Source organism: Atta cephalotes (genome assembly GCF_000143395.1).
Source record: "Atta cephalotes unplaced genomic scaffold scaffold00060, whole genome shotgun sequence".
Lineage (NCBI taxonomy): Eukaryota > Metazoa > Arthropoda > Insecta > Hymenoptera > Formicidae > Atta > Atta cephalotes.
The window spans coordinates 506044-525156 of NW_012130124.1; the positions used below are offsets into that span (position 1 = coordinate 506044).

General features: G+C 32.9%; 1 protein-coding gene across 1 annotated transcript in view; it reads left to right on the top strand.

Moving 5' to 3' along the window:
- Positions 1–19113, top strand: part of LOC105623605 (cilia- and flagella-associated protein 58-like) — a 322608-nt gene that overhangs the window by 268543 nt on the left and 34952 nt on the right. The window contains exon 8 of the mRNA XM_012204993.1: positions 13975–14199. Within this exon, the coding sequence (XP_012060383.1) occupies positions 13975–14199 (225 nt within the window). The remainder of the gene's footprint in view (positions 1–13974; positions 14200–19113) is intronic.

Below are 19113 nucleotides of genomic sequence, written 5' to 3' on the forward strand. Positions count from 1 at the left end.
GTGTGTGTGTGTGTGTGTGTGTATATGTGTGTGTGTGTGTGTGTGTGTGTGTGTGTGTGTGTGTGTGTGTGTGTGTGTGTGTATGCATGTGTTAAAAATTGATAGATAGTTAACATTTTTTTCTTTTTGTATTTCCGTTTACAGTAGTAACAGCTCTGTTGAAACAATAAAATCCATTACTATCGATTCATAAACAAGCTGTTGTTTTTCTATTAATTTGATAATTTCTTTTTCATTTTTCTGATTAGATTTTTCGACTTTTGTCGAATGTTCAAACTTTTTTTATCTTCTTTAAAGTATTTATTATCAGGTGTACAACTTTGCTTCCGCCGTTTTCCTATAAATGGCTTTAGCGATAAGTGATGGTCGAAATAAATAGATCATAGACGTCATACAATAAACTTGGGCATCTGTCAACATAACCCCATAGAAACATTAGTCGATTTGTGTCTGCATCATAAAGTTATTCTCGATTGAAAATGTCAGTTTACGAGCCAAATTCTCGTCATTTGCGGGAGGTTTTAATTTTTTGCTTCAATATGAAGAAATCTGCGGCTGAGGCTCATCGAATGCTCTCAAATACTTATGGTGAGGCCGCTATTAGTGAAAGAACGTGTCGTGAGTAGTTTCAAGAACGGTGATTTTGATATCTAAGGTCATGCTTTGTATTTGGTGGGACCAGCTCGGCGTAGTGTATTATGAACTGTTAAAACCGACTGAAACAGGCGATCGGTATCGAACGCAATTGATACGTTTGAGCCGAGCATTGAAAGACAAACGGTCGCAATACAACGAGAGACACGATAAAGTGATTTTGCAGCATGACAATGCTCGACCCCATGTTGCGAAAGTGGTCAAGACATACTTGGAAACGTTGAAATGGGAAGTCCTACCCCACCCGCCGTATTCTCCAGACGTTGCTCCCTCTGACTATCACTTGTTTCGATCAATGGCACACGGCCTGGCTGACCAGCACTTCCGGTCTTATGAAGAAGTAAAAAATTGGATCGATTCGTGGATAGCCTCAAAAGATGACCAATTTTTTCGACGCGAGATTCGTACGCTACCTGAAAGATAAGGAGAAAGTAGCGATGGACAATACTTTGAATCATAAATGTATAACCAGTTTTTTACAATAAAGCCTCGAATTTCGGAAAAAAACGGCGGAAGCAAAGTTGTACACATAGATGTACATTTTACGCGAGTTACGCCAGATCGAAATTATCGGATCTCAATAAGTGTTGTGTATGTGAATTTGTGTCACCTTGTATGAAAGGCTCGCTCGCCAAGGCGATGTGTAATAACGACGACTCTCTTTATAACAATTCAAATTTTATTGTTGAATCGAATTAAAATTTGTTTGAAGCGGGCGGTATGCTCGTGTCCGATAATTGATGCGTTCGATAATATGTACAGATAATTCGCACTTAGACGTTGAGTGATTTCTCAGTCGTTCGAAAGAAAGTATAGTATTAAATATAAGTATTGCGAGCAGAAACGAGACCAACAGATCTCGCCAGAAATTCAGACAATTCGCGCGCACTGATTGCCCCGAAGGGAGGTCGCATGCCATCTAAGAGAGATAGCGTGATTAGAACAAGAGCGAGATATACACGTGTTTTGAACGAAATATTGGTCGCAGACATGTTTGAACAGGTTTGGTATCTATGAGCCATTTACTTGCTATCCCCGAGAATACATTGAAATTAACGATGATTCCGGAACATATCGCCCATCTTGAATGTATACATTCGAAAGAATTCGCAACAAAGCAGGCAAGATACAATAATAGTATATAACAACAAAAATGAGATGTTAATACAGAATACAAAATCTGAACGCAATACAATTGACGCTTACGGTTCGCGATATTGGTAACATCAAGTACGTTTAACGGAAACTCCGCTCACCGTGACGGAATCTTCAGATACTTCTTCAGTACTGATCATGACGGATAGAAAACAAAGTTTAACAATTGATCACCTGTACCTCAGAACGATCTGTTTTTTACAGTTACGATACGAGTTAATTCGTCACAAGGATAACATCGTGATCTGACTAAGTTCCCATTGACTCGATAGAGTCAGAGAGTTACGCACGAGAATCGCCGATTTTGGCTAGTCGCTGAGCAACGCGTCATTTTGGGCGTTGTTAAAATATTCAAGTAATTATCGAATCACGACCTCCAAGAAACTTTCGATTATTTATTGAACCATTTGCTAATGCAAAAGTCTATGTTCGTTTATGTTTTTAAGTCAATCACGCTTGGTTCGGCGGTAGCGATAAGAGATTCCGACCAAAAAATGACCGGGGATCAAAGCGTGATAATCGTCGAGATTATTGGAAACGGAAACGATCGGGCGTGAATTAATGCTCGACAGAGGAGCGTGTGGAGGTCGATGCATCGTTTTAAATGATGCTTAACACTTTTAACGTCGGCTTCCCACAGACCGCCGAAGTGCGGCAATGCAAAAGGTAGGAAGTGCCACGCAGTTCTATCGGTAGCGAGTCGGTTTCAGAAGTTAGGATCGCGAATTGCTTTGTGCATTGAATAATTCGCAATCGGCGATGAAACGTGATTACGATACCGGAATACATGGACGTCGGTAGTTCTCGGCGAGAAACAAATCGTTGATACGCTGCGATAAAGATAGGAGAGATATAACCGCTGACGAGCTCTAAGAGCTTTGGTCGAGGAATAAAGCGATATAAGTCTTTTGCGATTTATATCCTCGATCAGGAGTCGTTCGAACAGTGATCGGACCTGCGCAATCAACGCCGGTATGAACAAAGACGCGAGCCTTGACTGTCGCAGCTGGAAGGTCGCCTACGGATACGTCGGTGCGTTCACGCGTGCATGACATGCACTTATAAAGAACTGATCGGTGGCGCGGGCCCGGAGAATCCAGAATTCATGTCGCAATGACGCGAGCGTTAATTGAAAATCGGCATGCAACGTTCAAAGATGGTGCTGGATAATGAATACTAAAAACAGGTGCGCGTGTTACGATGGGATTCCTCATCGCTCCTGAGAGGCAAGCTCGACGGAGTCTTCCTCGAATACGAATCTTTGTCCATATAAGAAATGAGAACAAAGAGCAAGCTGTTCTTTGGTACCAGTTTATGTGTTAAAGCCGCGATTCCTTCTCATTAGGAAACATGATTGACTGCATGATTTTGAGTAGCGTTTGGCGTTCTGAATTTCTTCGAGGAGCAAAGTCGCGTTATTCGCTTGCTTTTTAGAACGTCGGAATCGATTTAGAAAACGGTACAGATAAGTGGTAGTTCGTAGCAACTTTGGCCACGAAGAATAACGCGACGCGAGATCCCAATTGGGCGTAGCGTGCAAGGCATATACCGGAGGCTCTAAATGTTGTTCGAAAGCAACATCGGATGATACCGAAGGGCAGTTCGGACTCAGGAGGATGATGCAATCATGGAGCCTGACTACCAGCATGCGTCTTGAAAAGCATGTGTCTTGAAAATATCGGGAGCGAGACGCGAGAGTTGCGCAGTCCGCGAGGTTGGTGTGCATTATGAACATGATGCTACGAAAGGAGTGATTGTACAGCCGAAACGCGATTGGCAACAAAGGTTTTTCATTGGGAAGGACTGACTCAGCTAAGCGAGTATAATGGAGTCCGTTCAGCAGTGACACTCGAGATTTGGAAGTTAGAGATCTGAGCGCGCGAAATGCATCAAGCGAGCGAGAAGCATCGCAGCGGATAACTTCAATCGCGGGACGCTAATGATTTTAAGAAGGGCCACTTTTGATTTGACAGCGAGAAGAGAGATGTTGATTGAACCTATATTAACGATACGAAGATACACAGCAGCAGCAAAAGCCGCAGTCGATGCTTCGGAAAACCCATGAAGGGCAGTGTAGAGTATAAGATCCGTAAGACGTCCAGCGCGGAATGCTAATGGCATTGAAACACGGAAGTCGTTGATAATAGTCGGACCAGCAATCGAGAAATTTCATTATCCCACCAACATTGGAAGGACTACAGTCGCTGCATAAGAATTTTAGCAATAATACTGACGGGAATAGCTCATCCTAAAAGATCGAAAGACTTAGCGATGGTCAACAGAATGGCTCGTTTGGTGCGTCCGGATGATGACGGTACGGTCACGCGGAATTGAAAGATATCTAGCTTAGGACTTCAGAGTATTCCTAAGACTTTAAACTTAGATTGGTGGTTCGTTTTTAAACGGTAGTTGAATGTAGCATCCTTCTGGTGTACGGGAATATGTAGCTCAGAAGTGCTTTTCGCTAGTGTTCCTCAGGGCTCCGAGGAGCTTTCTGAGGCACTTCCTCAATTTCCCAAAAGCGACGAAGATCGCGATCGAGTGTTTCAAGAACAACTCCGTGATGCGCAAGTGCGGAAATTGACTCAGTAGTCGGAAACAAAATTATTGATCCGCTCTTTTTTGCGGACATCCATTTCTGTAGAAACATGACATTGATATCCACGACAGTATAGCAACTTTAAAGCTTTTTTGAAATCACTTTCACCTACATCGTGACCTACCAAGATCGTTTTATTCGAGATTGTGGAAAGCTTAGCAAGTACATCTAAAATATTTGTCGTTTCGCCCTTCATGTCTTCGTCCATAACTTCTGAAGACCTATTATAGCATAGAAAATTATTATTGCACACATCAATAATTCGTTGACTTATATTTTAATATATATCCAAAAATTAACCAATCAGTCGAATGAGAAGAATAATCGACTATGATTGGTCAATTTTCTACGGGGACTTAAGACCCTATGATCGCTACGACTTCTACATTGTAGATCCCGCATTATAATTCTTTTTACAATTTTCCTCGTATTGTAATCAATTAGATTTTGCGGCTTGACGTTTCGTATATCACCTTTCAATCTTCATTAATCGTTACTCTGATTGATTTTAAGCCTTGTGTTATATAACACATTTTACAATCAAATGCGTAAACACCTTACTCGTTCATAGGAAAACCTTTGCACACGGAAAAAGAAATTAATATATTTGAATACGTGTACGAATATATAAGAAAATTGTAAGAGAATATCTGAAAATATCTTTCCTTTCAATAAAGTCATAATATAACTACGAAAATTCTCATAATAATTTGTGTAATTCCACACGTGCGTCTTTGCGTTGCAACAACCAAGAGCAGAACCGTATTACTGACAACTATACATACTTGCCTTTGCCTCTAACAGAAAATTCTATTTATAAAAACATAAATTATTTTTTATATAATTTTTGTTTTTACAATAGAAAATTTGTTTTTAAAGCTGAGAATTTGTGTTTTATAGAAGATAATTTGTGTTTTTAAAATAAACAAATACTTAACCAGGACAAATTCTCTGCTAGTAAAAACAAAAATTATATAGGGAATAATTTGTATTCTTCAAGCAGAATATATGTTTTACAGTAGAGAATTTGTGTTATTGTAGAAGTAGAAAATATTTATTTTAGCCTCATTTACGTGTTCCTCTATGCCATCGATGTGACGAATTTCCTAACTTAATCTATCTCTCTTTAATTATCTGATTAGGCTCATAAATTTCAGAAAAACAAAAAAAAAGAGGGCTGAACTATTAAAAAGTATAACTAGCATACAGACAATATAATATATGAGATAATATTTAGCAAAATTAGTGAAGATTGCAAAAAATTTTTTTTTATCTCTCTATATTAACTGGAAAGTTTTTTATTTTCGATATAGTAACAGCTAAAATAAATATGCATATCTTTAATATTATATAACATACGTTAAGTCAAAAGTTGAAATAAAAGTATCCAAAACTCCTATGCTAGTTTTTAATGGTTCATCTCGTTTTCTAACGTTAAAAATTTGTTATATTATAATTTATATCCAGTTATATTATTTCTTCAATCTTGCGCTATATTTTATATTACATGTGTTTTCTACAGAGTCATACTCATGTTTGCGTTTTCCATTCACTTATAATCGAAAAATTCTTATTCCTTTTATCAAATTGACACCAGAAGCATAATAATTGACTGCAAGTAGTTATCATTCCTTTTCGTTATACATTATAATTGTAATGTTACGATAATTATTTTTATGTTATCAGCGTTTACTTTAGAAAACGAAATATTTATTGTATTATATTTTGTTTATTTTCCAACCGTTATTTATTATGTATGTTTTTATTATTGAGAATGATCCGATCGTGATCGAAACGTCTATTGCTAGCATTCTTTATTAAAATTTCAACTTAAAACATTTTCGTTTCCTTTTTGTTTTTTGTACTTTCTACTTATTCTGTTCTGTTTTTTATATAATAATTTTTGGCTCGTAGTCTTCTTTTTTCTTTGTGTATTTCACTTTAATTCCAAAAAGTGTACTAGTTTATCATCAGTTACAGAAAATAGACATGTGTGATGTGACCTTGCTAGTGCCACATTTGTCACTTGCGCCAAAAGGACATTTCTTACACTTCATAACGACGATGATCAAGACGTTCCTTTATATTAAATGTTTCAGATTCATATTTTGCATCGCAATATCTCCGTTCGTAAAACATGTAGAGAAAAAATAAGAATATATATACTATATAATCGGAAAGTATCGATTAAGCGTACATAGACGTGATCGATTCTGCCTTTATTGAAATATGATAATCTCGATCCCTCGCAATTCGCGTAAAGTAGCCATGGTAGTATCGCTGTGCGCCGAGATACTACCAGTGTCTCCAGGTTTCATGTGATATTGTACATGTAACAATTTGCCCCAGCTCTGTAACAACTTGCCCTATAGTAAGGTAAATTGTTACAATTTACCTATTGATAGAAAATTTTAATTTTTAATATTTAAAGATATAAATACAAATAAGAAAGAAATTGACTATCTAGGTAAAGATGTACTTAAAGCAATGCATAGATATTCTTTAATTTAAATGTATACATTAGAATGGAAAAAATTGCTAATAAAAAATTGTAACAACTTACAGCTGTCTCCCCTATATGCCCAGATAGCAAAATATCTGCAGTCTTCTAGCAAACTATCAGCAAGCTCAAGCAGAAATTGATGGCAGTCTGCCATCAACTGCGTTCGCATTAGGATTCTGTTATCATCGCCTGTCGACATAATGTGAAGACAAATTGTTAGCAGAAACTGAGCAGATCCTGCCGATTCTGTTATATTTTTTCTAGCAGTCTATCAACAGTATTGTGTATATCTAATTCTGTAACAATTCTGTTGTTATTTCGTGGGCACAATGTGTAGCAGACATTTAAAAAAATCTACTTTCTATCTATAAACTTGGCTATTTAAATGGTTATACGCGTGTCCAGCATTGTTGTTTATATAAAAGTATTGAAAAGAAAAATTTTACTTACGCCAGCGCATGAACACACTCGAGTACACTGTGGAAGATAGTGAGAGATATTCTCTATCTTACTGTCTTCACACACCCACTCCCAAAAAGAGGCTGCGTTAGCAATATAGAAGTATTACATATATGATCAGGGTACAGTTTATGAGTTCGCCAAAGATAGGGTAGAAAGAAATAAGTCACTTTGAAATAAGTCACTCTCATTAACACATTTTAATTTGATTATCTTAGCAATGTTACAAATTTATCAACTTGATTTGTATTTAACAATTATACGTTTATCGGTTTCAGTTCTAGAATTTTGCTTGATTTTACAAAACTATATTTGGTCGCGTTTCGCGTGATAATTAGAACTTAGGCGTTCAGGTTCGTGAGTCTGTAAATGCGTACGAGTTTCAAGTGATAATTTGATCCTATACATAACAGTGTTAATATATCTGCTTAAGTTTCTGATGTGGCTTGAATTTGATTAGCTGTTCGAGCTGATTTTGATCAATACTTCTTCCAAGTGCGATCAAGGTTACAGGTCGCATTCGGATTTCCAAATTGACAGGCAATCGCTTCCGTCTTTCGCAATGCGCGGAAATTCTTTTTCCGCATTCTTTGCTCGCTGCTCCGCAAAATTGCATTTTCGCAACTTTTCGAAAGCTTCTTAAGTCAATGGCCTGTAGGACATTTACTCTGCAATTACCAAGTGCATTTAATTCATTGACATTAAGTTGTAGTTATCGCTATAACAAGAATTAATATTTAAATTGTTTTTTAAAAAGCCTTTAAAATCAATTATGTTTTTTTTATTAAAAATGAAAGACGTATTTTTAATATATAGGCAAAATTTTTAAAAATATAAAAAGTATTTTTAAAAATTGTCACTACTGTGATTTAAATCAATGATCTAGAGTCGTAAGAGTGTCTAATTAGTTTCACATATCTTAATATCTCTTAAACTATTGAGTGTCTGAGCAATGCTTCGCGTTGTTCCCTTGTAAGTGTTAATCATCAAACAAGTCCCCCGAATATTATTATAGAACCCAGATTGAACCACTGAACTAGCAAACTGACAAATATAATTGAGTGACAACAGTTTTCCTTTTTCTATACTGTACGCTTTCGTGGGTCTCTGTTTATACCCAGAAAAAAACTCTCTTTTCCTTTGTTTATGATTAATTGTTATATTGTAGTGTCATGTGATTTTTTTCTTAGAGCTATCGGGTACAGGATCGTTGCCGATCACGAATGCGCTGTCGAGAAGTTTGTTGTATCATAAGAGTAAATAACAATCAAAGAAAAAAGAGGATTACGAGGCAAAAATTATTATATAAAAACAAAAAAAGATAATGGAAAAAAACAATAAAGGAAATGAAAATGTTTAAGTTAAAAATTTTAATAAAGAATGCTAGGAATAGACGTTTCGATCGCGATCGGGTCATTCTCAATATTAAAAACATACATAATAAAAAACGGTCGGAAAATAAAATAAACAAAAACATAATATTATATATATTTTGCTCTCTAAGGCAAACGCTGATAACGTAAAAACAATTAATCGTAATATTCACAGTTATAATGTATAACGGAAAGGAATGTAGCGAATGATAGCTACTTGCAGTCAGTTATTAAAATGCTTATAGTGTCAATTTGGTAAAAAGAATGAGTATCCTTCGATTACAAGTGAATGGAGAATGCAAATATGGGTATGATCCTGTAAGAAAATTATTTAATATAAGTGAAAATATAGCGCAAGATTGAAATAATATAACTGGATATAAATTATTGTATAATATAATTAAATTATAGCGCTAGAAAAGAATAAACCATTAAAGACTAGCATATAAACAATGTAATATGTGAGATAATACTTAGCAAAATTAGTGAAGGTTAAGATTGCAAAAATTTTTATCTCTATATTAACTGAAAAAATTTTTATTTTAGATATAATAACAGCTAAAATAAATATGCATGATATCTTTAATGTAACATACCTTAAGTCAAAAGTTGAATTAAAAGGAGTTTCGGATACAAATAGTGCGTTAAACTTAGAGATAATGCGAAAAGAAATAAAAATATCTTGTCTCCTTTGATATTCAAGACAAAATGGATCTCGCAAAAATGACATTCAAAGGAAGGAAGGTAAGGGATAATTGGAAAGGATTGAAGGAGGAAAATAAGAGCGGATAGAAATGTGGATGAAACTATGGAAGGAATAATAAAGACAAGAAGGAATTAAGAAGGAGAAAGAGATTGAATAATACAATATATAGATAGGATTCAGGCAAAGATTCTATGTCGTTTTATCTATTTAAGCCTTGTTTTTGTTTTTTTATGTGTATCATTTTGGATATCAATCTCTTATTATATGAAGATTCGTATCTTCATTTCATTCCATCTGAAATTGTGATTGTAAGGTTTATACGATGGAATCAGAAATGACCGATAGAGACTTCATTTTTTTATTGTCCGAAATATGTTCACGTATCCTCGTACTCAATTTTCTTTTGGTTTGACCAACATAACTAGCCTCGCAATCATCACATGAGCTCTTATAGACATTTTGATTAGAAAACAATTCTAACTTGTCCTTTCCTCTCTTAATAAAACTTTTCAAAATTGGAAAATGCTAATTGCTTATAATGAAACTTGTTGGATATAGGTGAGAAACTTTCGGAGATAGATTTAATAAGGAACTGTAAAAAATTTTTCTTTGATTTGTGTGTAGTATGTTTATTATGTGAAAATTTAAACGGTTTTTAATTGTGGAAAAAAATAAAAGGAAGAGGATAGCCATTATTAAGAAAAATATGAATAGCTTCTAACTAGACTAATAGCTTCTAACTAAACTAGATTGTTATATTGTTGTACGATTGTTATGAAACCGAGGATGTGATAATAGAAATATTTTATCAACAAAACTGATAATTATGCCTCTTTTATGATAAAGAGGATGAAATGGAAATTCAGGAACCTTCTCGAAAATAGTTTTGTGATATGTATCGAAAATAATTCTTTTATTATCAATAATCGAAATAGTTAAGAAAATTCAATCTATTGTCATTGCCAACCTCCATGATAAATTGTAATCTTATATATAAAGAATTAAAAATAGTAAGAGTGTCATCAATGTATTCAGACGGAAGAACGATGTCATCAACATATCTATAATAAAATAATGGATGTATTTGTAAATTCGAGATGGCAATTTCTTCTAAATAATTATTATGTCAGCAATGATAGGAGATAATGGTGAACTCATTGGAGTACCAAAAACTTATTTATAAAATTACTTATTATTAAAGGTAAAAAAAGTAGAATTCAAAACAAATTTTACAGCAGTAACAAGTTCTTCTTTTGAAATATTTGTTTTTAAAGATATATGAATCCATCTTTTCTCAATACTATTCAATGCCAAATCTACAAGAACATTAGTAAAGAGAAACACAATGTCCAATGAAACTAATACATAATTAGAGTCAATAGCCATGCCATTTAATTTCTCTATAAGAAGCTGTCTTTAATATGACTAGGGACTTGTGATATGCTCTTAATAATTATGTTATGTAAAAAGAAAAAAAATACAAGTACAAAGAGCTGTTTATATGATACAATAATTCTCAATGGGTTATCAGCTTTATGAATTTTAGTCAATCCATATGCTCTAAGAATATTATCATCCGAATTAATCTTTTATATGTCAATTCATCGATGAAACCACAAACCTTCCATTTTGTAAGAAGCACACGTAAGTCCTGTATTTTCGTAGAGTCCCTGTTAATAATAGAATAGGTGTCGACATCCGAAAGAATCTCCTCCATCTTTAATACATATAAATCTTTATGAAGCACGACAGTGCTTTTGCATTATCTTTGTCTGCATTGATAATAAGTAAATTAGGATGGTCATTGATAAATATCTTAGTGAGATGCAGCCATTTGAAAATCATTGAAACTAATTGTCATTGAAACTAAAGGAGAAGGAAAAATTGTTATAAAATCGATTGAGAATAGGAATGGAGTTATTTCTAACAAAATTGACAATATTCTTAGGGCGACCAATAATACTGTTTTCAATAAGTTTGATGAATTTAACTACGACTTTTTTTTTATTGTCTTGATTGATAGGAAGACTAAATTTTTAGCTAATAGCAAGTATTGAACCTCGAAAGGAATATCAATACTACTTAAATTAACAAACCAGTTGTCTTATAACATCTTTAAAGAAGAGGCTTCACTAAATTCTTTTGAATTGTAAATTCTTTCAGTGTCAGAATAGTCAGCCCCAATATTGTGTGAGTCCTCACAAACAGTGAGTAGATTCTTATTGTTCAAATTGTAACAAAGATCATTTGAAACAGTACATACATATGAGATCAGTCTGATTCTTGAACAAAAAAAACTAGATTTTCTATTCACCAATCAATCTTCTTATATATTTTTCATCTGTTCAAAAAAATAAGAACCACTAATAATGATCTAAATATTTGATTTGTCTTGAATATCGGAGGAGACAAGATATTTTTATTTTTTTTCGCATTGTCTCTAAGTTTAACGCATTATTTGTATCCGAAATTCCTTTTAGTTCAACTTTTAACTTAAGGTATGTTACATTAAAGATATCATATTTATTTTAGCTGTTATTATATCTAAAATAAAAAATTTTTCAGTTAATATAGAGATAAAAATTTTTGTAATCTTAACCTTCACTAATTTTGCTAAGTATTATCTCACATATTATATTGTTTATATGCTAATCTTTAATGATTTATCTTCTTTTCTAGCACTATAATTTAGTTATATTATAATTTATATCCAGTTATATTATTTCAATCTTGCGCTATATTTTCACTTATATATAATTTTATATATTATATAATTTTCTACAGGATATTATCATATTTGCGTTCTCCGTTCACTTGTAATCGAAGGATACTCATTCTTTTTACCAAACTGACACTATAAGCATTTTAATAACTGACTGCAAGTAGCTATCATTCGCGTACATTCCTTTCTGTTATACATTATAACTGTGAACTTACGATAATTGTTTTTACGTTATCAGCGTGTCTTAGAGAACGAAATATATATATTATATTTTTGTTATTTTCCGACCATTATTTATTATGAATGTTTTTAATATTGAGAATGATCCGATCGCGATGGAAACGTCTATTGCTAGCATTTTTTATTAAAATTTTTAATTTAAAACATTTTCGTTTTTTTATTGTTTTTTTGTACATTCTACATTATCTTGTTTTGTTTTTATAATAATTTTTGGCTCGTAGCCCTTTTTTTCTCTATTTTTTAAAATTTATTACTAATCAGGTAATTAAACAATCACTAGATTTACGATTTTTAAGGCTATCGGAGGCTGAGTAGTTGACAAGTTTTATTATATCATAAAACTAAGTAACTATCAATAGATTCATGATTTTCTTATAGCTGTCATATATATTTCTTATAGCTATAATATATTAAAGAACCGTATATATGTGATAACAGAAACTAGAAATCAATGCCTTAAACGATCTAACTGAATGTTAAATGCTTGTACGATTCTGTAAATTTATAAACTCATATGTAGTCCTTTGAAGTGCGCGCTGAAATGATTTTTCGATCTTGAAACATTAACTTTACTAAACTACCACAGTAATATCACGAGTTAAATTGACTAGCAATTTAATAATTTGATGCTTTTTCGCATCTTCGAATGATCTTAATAATGCTGACATTATTGAAATCTGTAATTGCATTGATTTCTATAGTTTTAATTTTCGAACTTCTTAGAATTATTAAAGAGATAATCATCACTGATTGTGAATGCAATGCTGGATAATGATAAGCAGACGGCTCACTCTTAAAATGTGGGGTTAACTAATTTTATGATTTGGCATCTGGCACCTGTTTTCTTACGTTTAGAATGGAATCTTCAAATTTGAGTGACAGTTTTGGTATTCACTATTGCGTGACATAGATATTTTTCTATGTGCTATTAGTTTTTTCCTTTAAAAAAGAAAATTTCTCATGATGTGTTTATTTTTAATGGATTGTATTTCCATTTTCATTTTATTGCTTCCAATTACGCATTAGTATTTGATACTTTTTTCTTGATTGACATTTATGAATCCTTTCAGTTATAAAAAAAAGAAAAATTCTTCAAATTATTAATTGATGACTGCACCCGATCCTCACAAATGTTATCAAGGATCGCGACGATGAACAAATTCTTTTGAAACAAAAGAAATGTGAAGGAATGTCTGCAGAACATAAGAATTGTAATACAACAAATTTAATAATTAGAACGAAATTATCATCATCCGAATTACTATTAAACAGTCGTTTTAACGTGAATTTAGGTCATCTTCTCATGAATTTGTATAAATAAAAATTCTACCATCATATCCAGTGACCAAAAAACTAAAGTCATATGTATAACTTTTTGTTGCATTTTTAGATTTTTTTAGATATTTAAAAAAAAATCGTTCCATTTTACTTAATGTTCTTTCATGTGCTGTATAATTAATCTATAGTTTGATTTTTTTAGTGTAATCTTTAATATTAAGTAAATTATTGTCATTGTTTAAACATTTTATTGTTTCATTACACACATGTTTTCTATCATAATAGGGTACAGATCCTACTACCTTCGAGCTTGTTAAAAAAGTACAAATTCTACAAGAACGTATTTTGAAAATGTCCACTGACATAATTCATAAAGAGAGGAAACTAAACGATACTGAAAAATTATATATGAATCTTCGTGACGTTTTGTCGAAGCAACCAAATTCACAGAGAGAGATAAGCTTAGATAAGGTTCAAAACATCTTACGTAAAAGGGAAGAGAAGATCAAGGTAAGTAGTGAAACTTACAAAAAGGTTTGATTAACTGAGAATTCTTAAAAATTAAGGGGGGAAACTCAAGTAAGTAGCTAAAAATTTATTAATTTTCGAGAATTTATTGTAAAGAATGAATTGAATCAATCTTTTTGAAACTGTCAGTATACTTTATTTTTTAATTGTAGATTTGAAAAAAAATTTTATTTTCATAATATAAGTACATAATATAATTAAATATTTATGTTATAAGGCTGTATGTCCAACTAAAATAAAAAAAAAGGATTCCTCGCGCCGTGAAGCGGAGGAACAGACCAAAGACTGCTATGCTTATCTGAAAAACTCAAAATGGAAATATTAATTAATGAATATACGCTCAACATAAATCTATTTTTAAGTTAAAAATAACATTTTTTGATCACAATAGTATTTCAGAGATATTCAGGTGTCTCCTAATCTTTTTGGTATATTCTTATATACCGAGTATTTCAGACCATCCGTACTACTCTTTTATTTTCGCAGGATAAGATTCAATTGTAAAAGTGTTTAGACAAAAATTGTAGGGTTCAAAAAGATCTATTTAATCTTATCAGTTTGATCTACACTATAATAAAGTTATTTTTTATTTAGTACTTTTGAGTTATAAGATACGAAAATTACAGTACTGCATTAGCATTACGCGTGGTATCCGACCGACGGTTAAAACCTCTTGAATGTTATCCTGGATAATATTTGTCAAGATCGAAACCATTGGAAATTATTTCACTTTTTATTTTTGCATTAAAAATTTATTTTTCCGTAGATATGAAAATAAAAGATATAATCTCGAATAGTCTTGATCTTGACAAATCATCATGTTATCAAGAGATTTTAATTGTCGGTTGGATACCTTGCGTAATGCTAATGCTGATGGTATTGTAATTTTCAAGCCTCATAATTTGATAAGTACTTTATTGCAAAATAATTTTATAAAAGCGTTTTGAAAAAGCTCTTGAAACCAGCTATTAGATTAAAAGTATTATGTTCCACTTAAAAAAATTGATGTGACCTTCACCTGACTTTGGCGACCTAAGGTCAAACTATTAAAATCAATAAATAGATCTTTTTAAACCCTATAACTACTGATAAGATCAATAAATAGATCTTTTTAACCTCTATAAGTTTTGTCTGAAACTTTTATTATACAATTGGACTTTATCTGCGAAACTTAAAAGAGTAGTAAGAAACACCCGATATATGTATGTATGTTAATTGTAATTTTTGAGGATTTCTACTAACACATTGTTTTTTTAGTATGCATAAAAGCGGAATCACTCACTGAAGTGTATATAATGCATCCTTTTTATTTGTACAAATTTGTATTAAACGGTGTATAAGATGGTGTTACTTTTGGGGACTATGTACATTTGTACATGTATTTGCAAATGTATATCATTCATTTCAGGGACATCTATAAATATATAGTTTTCTAGTACTTATATGTATTATATCTGATGAGTTGTGTTGTTTAAAGTTACTCTATAGAGCGATTTCAGGTGACCTTCCTGATTACGAATATTGCAATTAAATTTAACGATTTACAGTATTTTAGCTGTAATTTCAGCATTAAGTATAACTGAGCCATCAAGAGTAAAGCTGGAACACAATGAAAAGCACAGGAAATAGGAACAGGAAATAAGAACCCGGCATGAAAAATTTTTTATGCATAAATATATATGAATATATGTAAACATACATAAATATTCATAAACATGTATAATCATATATGAAATATGTCCACACATTCTGTTCATACATCCTTCCTTTATTTTTAAAATTACTCTTTAATGTAATAAAAACAATAATAATAATACTGAAACAAAATAATTAAAGGGATAAGAAGGAGATAAAAATTGCCAACACTTAATAGTGCAAACAAAAATTTTATTATTATTTAACTAACGTGTATATGTTTCGACCAATGGACCTTTTCAATGCAAATACAAAAATACAAGCTATTACTAATATATAAAAATAATGAATCACAACGAATGTCCTTATTTACATATAAACAGCGAATGATATCTTGCATAATAGACATCTAGTTATTATAAAAGTCAGAGTTGTAAAAAGGAACAAGTCCATAATTAAGGTGTTGTACCTATAGTCAATTGTTAGATAAACTAATCTACAAGCGCCAGTCATTATATTATATAAGTAATATGCCTTCGATCGATCAGTAGGACAAGCCATGTCATATTAATCTAAAACTATTCGAATAATGTAAAAACCGAATGCAAAGTAGAAATCAGTATAAAATAGAATCTTGTTAGATATACATGAAGTGATATACATGGTATGAAGTATTGAGTTGTTCAAAAAGTCATTGCGTTTTTTCCAATAGATAGTGTTGATGGTGTTCATTTGTATGCGAGCGAACATGAATGTCAAATATTTACGCGCGTTTTGTTGTTGACACTCAACCTAAAAAAAACCAAAAAAAAGTTGACACGATTCGATCGAGTTTTGTGCTTGCAATTATGGTTCGAACATGGAGAATTTTGAAGAGCATATTCGCAATATTCTGTTTTATTACTTCAAAAAAGGGAAGAAAGCAACTGAAGCAAGGGAAAAGTTGCGTTCGTCGAGTTTACGGCAGAAATGTCGTCAAAAAAACGTCAGAACTGGCTCGCCCGATTCCGTGATGGTAATTTTTCAATCAAAGACGCTCATCGCTCCGGTAGGCCTTCCAAAATTGATGACGATGAAATGAAAGCATTGGTGCAAATGAGCATTCAGGAGCTTGCTACCGTTCTAAAAGTATCCGTTGGAAATGTTCATGGCCATTTCAAATCGCTAGGCTTCGTAAAGAAGCTCGATGTTTGGGTACCGCATGAGTTGAAAGAAATTCATCTGACGAATCGCATGAGCGTCTGCGATCAATTCATCAAACGCGAAGAAAACGATCCATTTTTGAAGCGTATGATCACGGGCGGTGAAAAATGGATTGTTTATTAGATGTACAACTTTGCTTCTGCCGTTTTCCTATAGATGGCTTTAGCGGTAAGTGGTGGTCGAAATAAATAGATCATAGACGTCATACAATAAACTTGGGCATCTGTCAACATAACCCCATAGAAACATTAGTCGATTTGTGTCTGCATCATAAAGTTATTCTCGATTGAAAATGTCAGTTTACGAGCCAAATTTTCGTCATTTGCGGGAGATTTTAATTTTTTGCTTCAATATGAAGAAATCTGCGGCTGAGGCTCTCAAATACTTATGGTGAGGCCGCTATTAGTGAAAGAACGTGTCGTGAGTGGTTTCAACGCTTCAAGAACGATGATTTTGACGTCCAAGGTCAAGCTCTGTATTTGGTGGGACCAGCTCGGCGTAGTGTATTATGAACTGTTAAAACCGATTGAAACAATTACAGGCGATCGGTATCGAACGCAATTGATGCGTTTGAGCTGAGCATTGAAAGACAAACGGCCGCAATACAACGAGAGACACGATAAAGTGATTTTGCAGCATGACAATGCTCGACCCCATGTTGCGAAAGTGGTCAAGACATACTTGGAAACGTTGAAATGGGAAGTCCTATCCCACCCGCCGTATTCTCCAGACGTTGCTCCCTGACTATCACTTGTTTCGATCAATGGCACACGGCCTAACTGACCAGTACTTCCGGTCTTAAGAAGTAAAAAATTGGATCGATTCGTGGATAGCCTCAAAAGATGACAGTTTTTTCGACGCGGGATTCGTACGCTACCCGAAAAATGGGAGAAAGTAGTGGTCAGCGATGGACAATACTTTGAATCATAAATGTATAACCAGTTTTTTACAATAAAGCCTCGAATTTCGAAAAAAAAACGGCAGAAGCAAAGTTGTACATCTAATACAATAATGTCAGCCGAAAAAGAAGTTGGAGTAGACGAGATGAAGCATTGGAAAGGCAAGCAAAAGCGGAGATCCACCAAAAGAAGGCTATCAATGTGGTGGGATTGGAAGGGACCAGTCTTCTATGATTGTACAATAGCTTAAACTTATGTGAGAATAATACGGAGAGATTTAATGTTGCTGTGTCAAATGACAAGTATATTAATGCAAAATAAAAATTCTGTGTGTAACTGTGTGTGTTGAAAATTAGAACAATAATAATGACGAAAAAATAATAAATGTTCTTATACTAATGATAGGTCAAGAAGCAACATAATTTTTCATGACAATAATAACGGGTGTCAAAGGGTGTCTGATTCTATGTATTTGTAGATTTAGCATGTTAATTTGTTTCTTGATATGAATCACTTCCGAAATTAAGCGTCTATTATAATTTTTTTCCTCGTTCAAGATATATCAATCAAAATCATGTGAGCAAGTCTATGGTCTGGAATCATTATTGATTTGTGTTCCGATTTATATGGTTCCTGTGTTCCGAGATTTTAGTTCAATAATCTGCAAGTTTGTCTCATATGACGCATTGCACTTACTACAATTAATTTGATACATCTGCACCCCTGCCTAAGATAAAGGAGGAAGTCTACTTTTTTGTGATTTGATGTATCTATTCAATTTATCCATACCGAAATAAGCTATTTTTTACAAAATTCTCCAGAAATTTTGTTAATTTGTTCGAAAGACCAGGTATAAAAGGCAGAATAAAAAAATTTTTTCCAAACATCGGAGTGGTTTTTTTATAATAATTGGCACTAGGATTGTACTTTTGTAAATTAATTAAAATTCTTTTCTCAATTGTTTTGAAAATAAGATGTAAAGAATAATCATTCATCAACAATAAATTATTAATTTGAAATTTTATTCATGGAATTCAGGAAAGATAAAAATATAACTTTATCTAGTAATCTCATTATAATTTTTTTGAGAATTAGGATAATTAAAATGAAAATTAATACTGGGAGTATATCCATCTAATGCTTATCGAAGTTTATGATG